The 14,684-nt window shown below is 46.9% G+C and overlaps 1 protein-coding gene across 1 annotated transcript in view; it reads right to left on the bottom strand.

Annotated features, from left to right (window-relative positions):
* The window catches only part of LOC148033209 (ADP-ribosylation factor 1-like), a 38,609-nt gene extending 26,226 nt beyond the window's left edge, over positions 1-12,383 (bottom strand). The window contains exons 1-3 of the mRNA XM_087681094.1: positions 12,084-12,383; positions 11,541-11,611; positions 11,226-11,345 (exon numbers count right to left, since the gene is read on the bottom strand). Coding sequence (XP_087537220.1) covers positions 11,226-11,345; positions 11,541-11,611; positions 12,084-12,231 — 339 coding nt within the window. The 5' untranslated portion in view covers positions 12,232-12,383. The remainder of the gene's footprint in view (positions 1-11,225; positions 11,346-11,540; positions 11,612-12,083) is intronic.
* Between the last annotated feature and the right edge of the window lie 2,301 nt (positions 12,384-14,684).

The raw sequence follows: 14,684 nt of genomic DNA, 5'->3' as shown, positions 1-14,684 counted from the left end.
ACCTTCGCATTGACTCGCTTCACGCATTGGGTCTCCATCCCGGCAGCCATAGCCGACCTCTTGAGCTCCCGACTCTCCCCAGCTTCCCGAGCTCCATCCTGGCCTTCTTGAGCTTCATCAGGGCCTTGCCCTTGAGGTATTGCTTCAGCATTTGCAGGCATTTGAGTGTATTCTCAGATTGAAACAGGGCAGGAACAAAGGGCAGCCACTCTTCTTGAGCTCCATAGCTCATATCTTCCCTCCCCTTTGCATTGGGCCTTCATGGCTTGGTATGTGCCTACCTTGGGCCATCATTGAGCCCCCCATTACCCCCTTTTCAGCCCATGTGGAGCAGCAGCAAGTTCAGCACCAACAAGGTAGATTGCATCATTTTTTTCCAGGCTGTGAGCACTCATCTACTTCAGCTCCACACTTGGCCATTGCTTCTTGCTCTCTACCTTGGTCAAGACGGCTTTTCTACATGGGGACTTGCATGATGAGATCTATATGGATCAGCCTAAGGGCTTTGCAGAACCTGGTAGGGAGCACCTAGTGTGCAAGTTGAAGAAGAGCTTGTATGGCTTGAAGCAGGCACCTAGGGAATGGTATCATAAGTTTGATGCCTTTATGCAGTCACAGGGCTACAACAGGAGTGCTATGGATCCGTGTCTTTACACGAAGAAAGCCCGTGATGGCAGTTTGCTTATCTTGGTACTCTATATTGATGATATGCTGATAGCAGGGAAAGCTCATGATGAGCTAGATGCTCTTAAATCTCAGCTGAAGAAGAGCTTTGAGATGAAGGATTTGGGACAGGCCTCACATATACTTGGGATGCGCATTAAGCGCGATAGGCATCAGGGGCTTTTGTATCTCTCACAGCGGGAGTACATTCATAAAGTCCTTGAGCGCTTCCGCATGCAGGACGTAAAGCCTATTGGCTGTCCATTACCTTCTTATGTGAAGGTATCACAGGCCGATTGTCCGCAAACAGATGAGCAGAGGGCCGAGATGGCCAAGATCCCTTATGCTTCAGCCGTGGGCAGTTTGATGTATGCCATGATAGCCACTCGTCCAGATATTGCGCATGCAGTTGGTGTTGTGGCACGCTATATGGCTACACCTGGCAGCAGACATTGGGTTGCCGTGAAGGGTATCATGAGGTACCTGAAGGGCACATCAGATATGTGTATTTGCTATGGCAGCCAGGATACAGGGGTCGTGGGGTACACTGACTCCGATTATGCAGGACATGCAGATAGTAGGAAGTCCACTTCTGGCTATGTATTCACCTATGCTGGAGGGGCTGTCTCTTGGATGTCCAGGGTTCAGAAGTGTACGGCTTTGTCTACCACTGAGGCCGAGTATGTTGCAGCCACTGAGGCTTGTAAGGAGGCCATATGGTTAGGCCGTCTAGTTGCTGACCTTGGGATTGATGCTACACCTACACTGCATTCGGATTCTATGAGTGCCATTCAGTTAGCTAAGAATCCGGTCTTCCATGCGAAGACAAAACACATTGAGGTGAGGTATCACTTCATACGTGGTGTCGTGGAGGACAAGTCTGTTGACCTTGTCAAGATCTCCATTGACGAGAATCCTGCAGATCTGCTCACGAAGAGCCTCACTACTGAGCGCTTTGCCTTCCTTAGGAGGTTGATGGGCCTTGGATGAGATGTCACATTTCCTCATCCCTTGTACCTATGTACATTTGTACTGTCTTTTCTTTTTCTTTTCTCTCTCACTAGGGCAGATTCGCCTTTAAGTGGGAGGTTGTTGGGGGTAAAGGCGCCTCCGCCGTGCCGCCCCGTGTATTACTACACTGACAGTACCCGCCACTGCACACTGCAGGTGGCGAGCGCCCGTCACGTCACTTTATTCTTTATTCTTTTAGTGACAGTTTGAAAAAAGGAAGGCCCGGTCACACATTGTGACTGTTGGAGTTCCCATTTCTTGTCTCTCTCTTTCTTGCTCTTGCTCTCCCGCCATAGCTCGCGTGCAAGCTTCGATCCTTCTCACCTTCTCACCTTTCAACTGGTATCAGAGCCTCACTACTGAGCGCTTTGCCTTCCTTAGGAGGTTGATGGGCGTTGGATGAGATGTCACATTTCCTCATCCCTTGTACCTATGTACATTTGTACTGTCTTTTCTTTTTCTTTTCTCTCTCACTAGGGCAGATTCGCCTTTAAGTGGGAGGTTGTTGGGGGTAAAGGCGCCTCCGCCGTGCCGCCCCGTGTATTACTACACTGACAGTACCCGCCACTGCAGACTGCAGGTGACGGGCACCCGTCACGTCACTTTATTCTTTAATCTTTTAGTGACAGTTTGAATAAAGAAAGGCCCGGTCACACATTGTGACTGTTGGAGTTCCCATTTCTTGTCTCTCTCTTTCTTGCTCTTGCTCTCCCGCCATAGCTCGCGTGCAAGCTTCAATCCTTCTCACCTTTCACAAAAATTACAAATCAGTCCACCAAAAATGGCTGAGATCTCCTTTGAATGGCTAAGAATTGCTGAGAATGGCTAAGCATACGCTGAAGGAGATGAGAGAATGTTGTAGAGAGAGAAAATTCTGAGATTTGTCGCGAAGAACTGGTCAAAATCAGTTGCTGCCCTGCTATACCAGCCCCAAACGGATGCACCAACAACAATAGGAGCATCAAAGACTGTGATCTTCAAGAGAAAGTGCATCAGCAGCAATTGCCAGCTTCCCAAGGTCAAGAATATGCAATCTCCATCACCAAAATGGTCTCCAATGGCTGGGAAATGGCCCCAAACGCTGGCAGCCACAGTCCAACACCTCTTTCCAATAGCTCCAAAATGAAAAAACGAGATTTCCCTCTCCCTTCAGCCCTATTTAGCCTTTCCCCCACTTGCATGGGAAAGTTTCGCTAAGTGACAGCTTTCTTAATCCATTTCCAGCAATTTCCAGCCATTTAATTAATTTTTAGAATTAATTAATTCTGAAAATTAATTCAACCCTTAATCCATGCCCAGAAAATTGACTGAGTAGCAATTGCCAGCTTCCCAAGGTCAAGAATATGCAATCTCCATCACCAAAATGGTCTCCAATGGCTGGGAAATGGCCCCAAACGCTGGCAGCCACAGTCCAACACCTCTTTCCAACAGCTCCAAAATGAAAAAACGAGATTTCCCTCTCCCTTCAGCCCTATTTAGCCTTTCCCCCACTTGCATGGGAAAGTTTCGCTAAGTGACAGCTTTCTTAATCCATTTTCAGCAATTTTCAGCCATTTAATTAATTTTTAGAATTAATTAATCCTGAAAATTAATTCAACCCTTAATCCATGCCCAGAAAATTGACTGCCTTCGAGACTGCTACCATATGTCTACCTCCACATGGTTGTCCAGCCTTCGAGACTGCTACCGCCTCTCCATCAATCCTTGCGGTGCCTTGGGGCCTTCCTCCAGGCTGACGCCCACTATTTGGCATTATCTTCCAGACTGTGTTTAGCATCCACCTACCATCGCCAGCATCTCCACCATCTCCTAGTGCCTACATTTGACCCACATCAGCCAAGCATCACTCTCCACACCCTCCAACTGCCTACATTTGGGCTTCCTCTGCCTGGCGACAGTATAATTGCTTCCCTCTCCATCAAGCAACATCCTTCAACTTGCATTTGCACCCTTTTGGAGCAGCCTGGCATCATCTCTCTCTTCTGAAGCTATCGCCTCAATCTCCTTAACCTCCTAGCATCAGCGTTTTGCAGATTCCTCACTCCACACTCTAACTAGTGGTCATAGACTTGTGATCCGTCTCCCCGATGGACATCACTCTTCAATACTTTGCTCTACCCTGGAGTATTTGTGCACTCTTACATTCATTTACAGTATTATTTGTTAGATATGATCAATGCCCCACCCTCATTAGGTGCTACCAATGATCCATGGTGCTCAAAGTTGTAAGGCCCCCATTATGAGGAGAAGCCAAGTGTGAGCCCGGACATTGGTGGAGTCCTGACTTGTATATCAGATGAGGTCTATGTGACCCGATGGCAAAAAGGTGACCATTGTGGGTCTAATCTCTGGGTTAGACGGAGAGGTTAAGTTGGTAGCAACTCAAGGCACATTGCATTGAGTTGCATGGTAAGGGAGTTAAAAGGGGTCCCTATTGTGGGGTCCGGGGTCCGGGGGCCGCGGAAGCGGCCCTTGGCTGGGGGGTCCTAGGGGGGCCAGCGGCCCCCCTGGCGGGGGTCCGGGGGCAGCGCCTCCGACCCGATGGTAAAGGGAATATTCCCTGGCCGACTGGTGGAGGCTCATATGGTAGGTCGATCAGCAGGCCGACCTAACGACCTTCACAGGCTATAAAAGCTAAACCCCTTCATAGCCATCACACACTCATCTTTCACCCAGTTAGAGTTGTTATTCCAGCTAGCCTTAAGCTCTTCACCTATCTTCTGTCTAGATCGCCATCTAAGCTTCACACAGTGGAAGCGCACAGGTGGATAGAGCCATCTTTGTATCAGTTGTTTGAAGTTAAAGAATTTACTGATTCTCCTCTTATCTGTTGTGTACTCTCTATCTCTTTCTCAGATTCTGTTCGTTGCGCCGTGTAATATTTTACATTATTCACTTCAAATTTTTGTTCTTCTTGTCAGAGATCATAGCCTGTTTTCAGGCAGGCAGCAGCTGCACAGTCCAGCTGCACAGTCGGACTGTGCAGTCGGACTGCCACGTGGCAGTCCGACTGCCTGCAGCTGATTTTTATCAGGCTGCGCCCTATTTTGGCGCCCCATTCTAGGCAAATTTTCGCCTATTTATTGCTGACGTTTTCAGCAGTCTGGCATTCATTCTCTGTCGCAGATTACAGACCGGTGCCGTGCAGATCTCTGTCTCTGTTCGCAGATTTCAGACAGCAGACAGTGCAGACTGCAGCAGACTTCGAGGTGGACAGCAGGTCGCATCGTCGAGGTGGAGACACACAGTCCAGCGCACTGCGCCCGTGTATATCTTTGTATTCAGCATTCTTTATACAGCAGATCTTCACTGTACACTGTCTCTTTCTCTCCCTTCTCTCTCTGCGTTCTCTCTCTCTCAGTCCTACGCTTCCGCACCGCTGCACTCTGACATGGTATCAGAGCAGTGTTTGAGGGCTGACTGAGCGCAGAATCAACCTGAAGTGGAGTTTCCATCGCGACACAAATTTGCGTTTTTTGCGTTTAAGGGCAGACAGGAGGGCTGCGCCTTGGAACAAGGCTGAAACGAGTGTGGGCGCACAGGAAAGGAGTACAGGTGGTGGATTTGCTGCTGTTTACTGCTGTTTGTCGTGGAGAAAGTTTGAGTTTACAACCTAAAAGTGCAGGTTTTGCTTTTTCATCGCCTCCGACGGGTGAAGAAGCTTCGGGACGCTGAAGAGCCTTAGCAGGCTGAGTCTACTCAGTCAGAGGGGGCTGCTTTTGCATTTGAGAAGGCATTGCAGGTGAAGATGTCTACAGAGATGGACCTGGAGTTCCAGGCGATTATGGACCGGAAGGTGCCTGTCCTACCGGCTCTTCCTACAGATCAGAAGCTCGACGGCGACAACTACCGCATTTGGCGCGTTATGATGTTGGCCATTCTGGAGTCCTATGATTTGGCGGAGTTGGTACAGGAAGATATTGACCGGCCTTCGGTAAGAGATGAGTCCAAACTCTCTTCCGATGCTCGTGCGGAGTTGGCCAGGGCCCAGTCTCATTGGGACAAACTGAATGCCAGGATTCGATCCTTTCTCTTTCTATCATGCACTACAGCCGTGATCGCTCACATCGAGCACTTGACGGTGGCTCGTGAGATATGGCTGGAGCTTGATCAAATGTACAATCGGATGACCCTAATGAAGAGGGTTTCTTTGGAGGTACACATGCGGACCTTGTCCGTCAATAAGTCTTCTTCGCTAAGGGAACACATTAACAAGCTAAGGCAGCTACAGATGCAGGTTCAGAATGCGGGGAAGCCGATCTCCTCCGAAGACATGGCGATTACACTCTTGTCCCAGTTGCCGCCACGATTCGGTACATTCTACTCTGCCCTTATTGCTTCGGGGCGAGAGTCTACTCTTCGGTGGGAAGAGTTGGTTCCTATGGTCTTGGACCAAGAGGAACAGCTAAAGGGACAGAATGCTTCCAAGACGGAGGCATTGACAGGTCAAGCCTCTCAGAAGAAGGGGAAGGACCAAAAGAAGAAGAAGGGGGATAACAAGTCCAAGAAGGACAAGGACAAGGACAAGGACAAAGACTCCACATGCCATATTTGTGGAAAGACTGGCCATTGGAAGAAGGATTGCCCTGACAAAGACTCGAAGGACACCAAGAAGAAGGAAACCAAGGATTCTGGAGCGGTGGCTGCACCCTCATCAGCTGCATTTCTACACTTAGTTGTCATAGAGGACGCTTCAACAAATGCTTCTGATGCTGCGATGGCAGCTTCCCAATCTCGAGAGTGGATTATTGATAGTGGTGCCTCACGGCACATGACTCCTTCATCAGATGGTGTTGCCCAGCTGCGACCTTCGCGTGGGCAGGTTCTCATTGGAGACAGCTCTTCTGTTTCTATTGCAGGTCGGGGTAAGATGCAGCTTATTCCGGATGGACGAGGTGGCACCCATACCTCAGAGGTTTTGCATGTACCAGGATTGGGGTACCATCTCCTTTCAGTCCATAAGATTTGCTCCCTTGGTCTTCTGGTGGAGTTTGACAGTTCTACAGTGCAAGTCCTTGATCGTGAATCGAGGAAGGTTCTATCATGTGGATATGAGGAGAACAGCATTTACAAACTGAAGTCTTCCACTGCCCTCTCTACTCTTCTTCTTACCTCACAGTCACAGTCTGAATTATGGCATGCTAGGTTTGGTCACCTGAACTATGACTATCTTCGGAAGGCGTCACGGGGACAGCTTGTTCGAGGGTTGCCGGATATAGTGGTGAGCCAGCAGCCATGTGTCTCCTGCATAAGGGGGAAGCAGCATAGGGATGCCATTCCCCACACCGCTTCGCGGCGGTCTACTTCACCGATGGAGTTAGTATCTACGGATCTATGTGGCCCTATGAGGAATGAGTCCCTGCGTGGGAGCTCGTACTTCATGCTGATCGTGGATGACTATAGCAGGATGACATGGGCCTACTTTTTGGCACTAAAATCAGAAGCTTTCTCGCACTTCAAGGATTGGCTTCTCTTTGAGGAGAACCGATCAGGCCGGAAGTTGAAGACCTTGCGATCCGACAAGGGAGGTGAATTTGTCTCTAATGAATTTGCTCGGTTTTGTGCAGATAGAGGAATTCACCAGGAGTTTGCCAATACGAATACTCCACAAGAAAATGGTATTCTCGAACGGAAGAACCGTAGTGTGATCGAGATGGCGCGCACCATGATGGAGCACCGACAGACCCCCCAAGTTCTGTGGGCCGAGGCTGTGGCTACTGCAGTCCACATTCTTAATCGATCTCTTACTTCGGCCGTGGAAGGGATGACTCCTTTTGAGGCGTATTTTGGGTCGAAGCCAGATGTTTCTTACTTTCGGGTCTTTGGGTGTGATGCCTATGTTCACATTCCCAAAGCTCACCGTGACAAATTCGAAGCGGCTTCCCGCAAACAGGTATTTGTTGGCTACAGCTCCCAGTCCCAAGGCTACCGACTGTATGATCCCGTCAAGCGGGATGTATATACTAGCCGTGATGTGCGGTTTGTGGAGGTTCCGGCTTCTTCAACGGGTGAGGAGCATCCCGTTCTTGGAGATCCAGGGGAGAGTTTGGCTCCTTCTACAGTTCCACTGGAGCCTGTGCCGTTTGATTATGATTCTGTTTCTGACACAGAGTCTACTGTTCCACCGGATCCTTCTGAGGAGTTACCACTGGTGGACATTCCAGAGTCTTCTACTGATGGAGAACGACGAGGGGAGGTTCGGCCTCCTCCTCGCTGGGCCCGTGACACACTCCGTGATTCAGGGATCGAGGGGGTTCCTGAGGAGTGGGGACCGCAGGATGGTCCGCGGCGGTCACGGAGGCACCAGGCGCATTCTTCGGAGCTTGTGTGCTCCAATTATTGTTTGATGTCCCGAGTTATGCAGGATCGAGAGCCCACCTCCGTGAAGGAGGCTTTACAGTCCGCCCCATGGAAGAAAGCTATGGAAGCTGAGTTGGAGGCTATTGAGAGGAATGGCACTTGGTCACTTGTGCCACGCCCCCCGAAGAAGAAGGTGATTGGAGTCAAGTGGGTCTTTAAGACCAAATATCTCAGTGATGGTACTTTGGATAAGCACAAGGCTCGCCTTGTTGCTAAGGGTTTTGCCCAGCGCCCAGGGATTGACTGTCATGACACCTTTGCCCCTACAGCTCGTATGGCAACCATTAGAGCTGTTCTTGCTTTGGCTGGCCATAGGAGATGGCCTGTTTATCAGCTGGATGTGAAGTCGGCCTTCCTGAATGGTGATTTGAAGAAGGAGATCTACGTTGAGCAGCCTCCTGGCTTTGGTTCTTCAAATGGGAAAGTCTACAGGTTGAAGAAGGCCCTGTATGGTCTCAAGCAGGCCCCGCGGGCTTGGAACGAGAAGATTGATTCGTTCCTCCAATCTCAGTTGGGATATCGGCGGTCCAAGGCCGATCCGCAGCTGTATGTTCACACTTCCGAGGATGGTTGTGTGCTGTTTGTATTATATGTTGATGATTTGATTGTCACAGGTGATGATGCACAGCAGGTCCAGGAGACAAAGTCAGCTTTACATCGGACGTTCGAGATGACGGATTTGGGGCTACTCCATTTCTTTTTAGGACATGAGATTTTTCAGTCTCAAAGGGGGATCTTTCTCTCCCAACAGAGATATGTACAGGAGCTCTTGGTGTCTTTTGAGATGGAAGATTGTCGGGCCCTCTCTACTCCTATGGATCCGAACTGGAAGGCCACTTCCCACTCAGCTTCTCCTTTGGCGGATGCTTCCCGCTATCGACAGTTGATAGGGTCTTTGATTTGGCTTCTCAACACCAGGGTTGATCCATGTTTTGCTGTTGGGCTCTTGGCAGGGTTCATGAGTGAACCTAAGACGGTGCATTGGCAGGCTGCTCAGAGGATACTTCGGTATCTAAGGGGGACGTCTGATTTGGGGATTCATTACCCCGCAGGGACAGATGGGTCAGATCTTGTACTTGCAGGTTGGAGCGACTCGGATTGGGCCGGTGACGTGGACCACAGGCGGTCTACAACAGGTTACTGCTTTACTTTGGGTGCAGGTGTTATTTCATGGAGTAGCAAGAAGCAGCCCACGGTAGCCCTTTCGTCTACTGAGGCGGAGTATCGGGCCGCGTCTTCCACCACATGCGAGGTTGTGTGGCTTCGGAGATTGTTGGAGGAGCTTGGGTGCCCCCAGACTCGTCCTACATTGCTGCGATGTGACAATGAGAATTGCATTGCCTTGGCAAGGAACCCTGTTTTTCATGCCCGGACGAAGCACATTGAGATCCAGTACCACTTCATCCGAGAAAAGCTTTTGGATGAGACCATCACTGTGGAGTATTGCAAGACGGAGGATAATCTTGCGGATTTGTTTACGAAGGCGCTTCCTCAGGCTCTACTTCGGCAACATTCCAGATCCCTCAGGCTTCTGCCCTGTCCAGGCTCTGAGAGGGGGTGTCAGAGATCATAGCCTGTTTTCAGGCAGGCAGCAACAGGCAGCAGCTGCACAGTCCAGCTGCACAGTCGGACTGTGCAGTCGGACTGCCACGTCCGACTGCCTGCAGCTGATTTTTATCAGGCTGCGCCCTATTTTGGCGCCCCATTCTAGGCAGATTTTCGCCTATTTATTACTGACGTTTTCAGCACTCTGGCATTCATTCTCTGTCGCAGATTACAGACCGGTGCCGTGCAGATCTCTGTCTCTGTTCGCAGATTTCAGACAGCAGACAGTGCAGACTGCAGCAGACTTCGAGGTGGACAGCAGGTCGCATCGTCGAGGTGGAGACACGCAGTCCAGCGCATTGCGCCCGTGTATATCTTTGTATTCAGCATTCTTTATACAGCAGATCTTCAGTGTACACTGTCTCTTTCTCTCCCTTCTCTCTCTGCGTTCTCTCTCTCTCAGTCCTGCGCTTCCGCACCGCTGCACTCTGACACTTCTCTCCCTTCTTCTATTCATCTTTGAGTTTTGAATTTTGAGTTTTGTGTTTAGGGTTTGAGTTTTGCTTTCTATGCCTATGTCTATCTCTTTGTGTTTCTGTCATGGTCATACACTCTGTGTTTCCTCAGTACAAACCCTAGCAGTTATCTTCACATCTTCTCATATCAAGCACCTTATTCCAAAACCAACAATATGAGCTCCTCACAAAGCAACTAAGCAAGCTAGTGTAGAAAATATCACACTTCGGAGATGCATGACGAGTCAAGCGAGTCATAGCCATGTCTTCAAATGATATCTTTCTACAAAGGTATTCGAGCTCATCCCATAATTCCTCCATTTATTGATACAATCCTTCATGGAAGGAGAATCATCAATAGACAACATTAGGAGCTTCCTCTCAAGGGTGATGCAATGTGCAAAGGCCTTGACCTAATGCAAAGAAGATAAAAAGATCAAAGAAATCAAGGCTTGGTATATCCCACCTTCTCTCTATTTCTATATGGGCTCCTATATTTACTAATTATTGAAACTGCAGCCACATTAAGACATGTGAGGCAAGGCACAAGTGACAATGTCCTAGAACCAAATGTAACTAATTGTGAGGGTTTCTTGCATTTCTAGGATTTTGGCACGAGTTTATTAAGAAAGTGTCAAGCACTAAGGATGAGAAGATCTATGCTCTAGAGCTTGCACTAGTCACAAGGTAGCTCCCATAATTTACTAATTACTTGAAGCTGTGAACACCTTAAGAGGTGTGCTGTGAGGCACAAGTGACAATGTTCTAAAGCAAGATGTATCTAAGTGTGAGGATTCCTAGAGTTTCTAGGATACTTGCACCCTATCAAGAACGTGTTACACTAACAACTCAAATAGGTTACCCTAAACCCTACTGCCACAAGCGATCGAGTGTTGCAAATGATCATTATCCGGTCATCCCTTGCAATGTCCACCTTCAATTTCTTGAGCAGAGTCTACTGTGACTTGACTTCCATTTGTTGTTCCTGCATGCTTACTATCAGCTTTACCTTGTTTAACAAGATATTACTTCAACTATTGGCTACCCCTAAGAAGGGAACTCAACACCTTACCCCAAAATCTGCATGCTTACGAATTAAATTAGTATAGCAGCAAAGCAGTTAAAAGTTGCCTCATTTAGCATTCGGTGAAGTTCATCCCGAGCCTCCACTATACGGTCTCTGTCATTACTGTCAACGACAAAGATGAGCCCCTGTGTGTTCTGAAAATAATGCCTCCATAGTGGTCGGATCTGCTCAACAAGAGCGATACTTCAAACTTCATAGTTTTAGTTAACAAGGCACAGTTTTAAGTAGCTGAATGACAAACCGTTTGAAAGCATTCAAGGAATAGAAGTTCATAGAAGATATATACATCACAGCAACAACTGTGAACAAATATAAAAGTCAGCATTTAATCATGAGCAAGCCCATTTAAGCAGAATCACCTTGTCCTGACCTCCAACGTCCCAGACCGTGAAGCTAATGTTCTTATATTCCACAGTTTCCACATTGAAACCTGGGAGTGAGGGGATAGAAGAAAACAATCAGCGTACAAGAAGTAAATGATTACAAATAAAATATGAATCTGTTGTGATGTTGACCGTCTGTGTTAGCTAATCCGTGCAGCTGAACAGACTTAAATTCAATGAATCAGACAGCAGCTGATGATAGGATCGACATTTCGGGAAGACCTCACAGGAGAAATATTATACAATGCGCATTTCACGTGCCTTTCCTTCGGTTCCCCCGATTCCCTAAATGAGAAAACTACCACACAAGAGCCATTACCGTGAGACATCACAAGCCATTCATCTGTTACATTCACGCATTATCATTACAGACTGGCACCGGATCTATTGTGCAATGAACATCCAAGAAGGCATGGCACCCTTGAGCTCTAAATTTCTCACTACCAACTGATAAATTCGTTACTGTGATGTCAACAGATAACTGATGGATGATACCAAAAGGCATCGCAAATATCATACCGATGGTAGGTATGGTGGTCACGATCTCGCCGAGCTTGAGCTTGTAAAGAATGGTGGTTTTACCCGCAGCATCGAGACCGACCATGAGAATGCGCATTTCCTTCTTAGCGAACAGGCGCTGAAAGAGCTTGGTGAAAGTGAGCCCCATCGCTAGGCCGGGGGACAAGTTCGCTCTGTCACAAGGGGCAAAGATCTGGTATCGCGGTCTCGACTTATGACTCTATGGCTATGGCTATGGCTATGGCTCGGGCAATGGCACTGGCTGCCGCTGCGTGATACAAACGCAGACAAAAAAGAAACTAGATGCAAAACGAAATGTATTAAGGTGATAATTATTAACGTTATATCATTTTTTAATGGTGAAGTCTTGTTGGAAATAATAAATAAACAGATATGCATGTGCCTTTGGAAAATGATCAACAAATGATAACCCATAAGGAGTAAGACACATCTTGCTTTGGTTAAACAACGAAAAAATACATAGGACACCAAAAAGACTCTCACCTTTGGTTGTTCCTTTGCACCCGTTGGGTTTCCACCTTGGGCATTTTAAAAAAAATTGAAGCTGCTTGAGGGCATATTAAGTTCATGGCAAAAGCATTGGCTTTGAGGATTCAATGCTTGCTTATTGAGCTTATTTGTTCTTTACAGGTGCAGCAATATAGCGTTTTTTAATTATCTTTTTTGTTGTTTTTTTAAGATTCTCCCCGGCACCCAAATTAAAAATCATTTTACATGCATCCTTACACGCTCCGATTCGCATGCTCCACACTCCATTCAATTCGCGCACTTCGATTCTAATTCACACACTCCCAGTCGAAGTCCCACTACGCGCTCAAAGTCCCACTCAACTGCCAACTACATCCTTCCCGCCAGCTCCTCCATCAACTCGAAGTCCCGCTACATGCTAGTCCCGCTCAGCTGTGCCAACTACGTCCGTCCCGTCAGCTGTGTCCATTGAGTCAGCTCTTGTCCCGTTAGCTCCTCTGTCAACTATGTCCATTAGGTCAAGTGTTGTTGACCTGCATTTAGCTTTTTTAAAGCTTTTTAAAAAGTTAAATAAGCTTTTTCTAAAACACAACACAAAGCTTTTTAATCAGCTCTTGTCTCGTTAGCTCCTCCGTCAACTATGTCCATCAGGTCAATTGTTTTTTACCTGCATTTAGCTTTTTAAAAAGTTAAATAAGCTTTTTCTAAAACACAACACAAAGCTTTTTAATCAACTCTTGTCCCGTTAGCTCCTCCGTCAACTATGTCCATCAGGTCAAGTGTTGTTGACCTGCATTTAGCTTTTTTAAAGCTTTTTAAAAAGTTGAATAAGCTTTTTCTAAAACACAACACAAAACTTTTTAATCATATATTTAAAACTAACAACATTGTTATGTTTATTGTCTTTGTCGTTCTTTTTCAGAATTCTACTTCTACACTTCTGCATCTCAGTTCGGCTGCTAAATTTATTTGTTGTCACATAAGAGTGTAATCCCACCATCAAAGCTTCGATCACCAGCACAAGGTAAGACAATATGCTTGACACCGTGTGTCTTTGGCTTTCCCACTTTTTCGTAAATGTTTAGAGCAAATAACTATCTAAATTGCCAAGGCATTGAGCCCAAACATTGATAAACCTTTGAATTGAAAGCATACGATGGTCATCATAAGCCTTGAGCTGGTACAATAGTCTAAATTGAAGGCGTCCAAGTTACCATTGACTAAGGCATGCATTATGTGATTGATTTCGTTTGAGTTGATTAAGGCATGAAGCCTTTGATGCTATCCTATGAAGCATAAGCTTGATGATCCATTCAAGTGACCATTGACAAAGGCATTAAGCCTTATGATTAATTCCATTTGAATTGCCAAGGAGCATGTTGCCCGAATTGCCAAGCCATTAAACCTTTAGATTGGTGCCAATCAATAGCCCAAGTTGATGCTTTGAGCCTTGCATTTTACATCCAAGGCAAGGCTTTGAGCCTTTACTTTTTCATCCAAAGCAAGGCTTTGAGCCTTTGTGCTAGAATTGTCAATATAAGGCGCCTTAAAGCCTTAGCATATGATGTCCAAGTAAAGAGGCCGCTTGAGTTGACAAGGGGCTACACAAAGCCACTTGAAGGTCACCCCCATGATCCAAGAAGTATATTATCTCTATTAAGTGGAAGAAGAGTTTTACGTCACCTTTACCAACTAGTGCTACCATTTCAGGTCAAAGCACCTAAGCCATCTCATGGATAATTGCCATACATCTAGTTGAAAGGACTGGGAACTCACTAGGGTTAATTGAAAACGCTTACTCTAATTACCAAAACGAGAGAGAGAGAGAGAGAGAGAGAGAGAGAGAGAGAGAGAGATTGTACTACTATTAGTTACTTAGTTTGACTTATGTAGTATTAGTAATAGTTATTAAGGCATCCAAGTGACCATCGACTAAGGCATGCATTATGTCATTGATTCCGTTTGAGTTGATTAAGGCATGAAGACTTTGGTGCTATCCCATGAAACACAATGTTGATGACCCATCTGAGTGACCATTGACAAATGCATTAAGCCTTATGATTAATTCTGTTTTGAATTGCCAATGTGCATGTTGTCCAAATTGTCAAGGCA

Source organism: Lygodium microphyllum, chromosome 7 (genome assembly GCF_053477565.2).
Source record: "Lygodium microphyllum isolate KBCC chromosome 7, Lygodium_microphyllum_v1.1.10, whole genome shotgun sequence".
NCBI lineage: Eukaryota > Viridiplantae > Streptophyta > Polypodiopsida > Schizaeales > Lygodiaceae > Lygodium > Lygodium microphyllum.
This window is presented reverse-complemented; position numbering and strand designations above follow the sequence as displayed.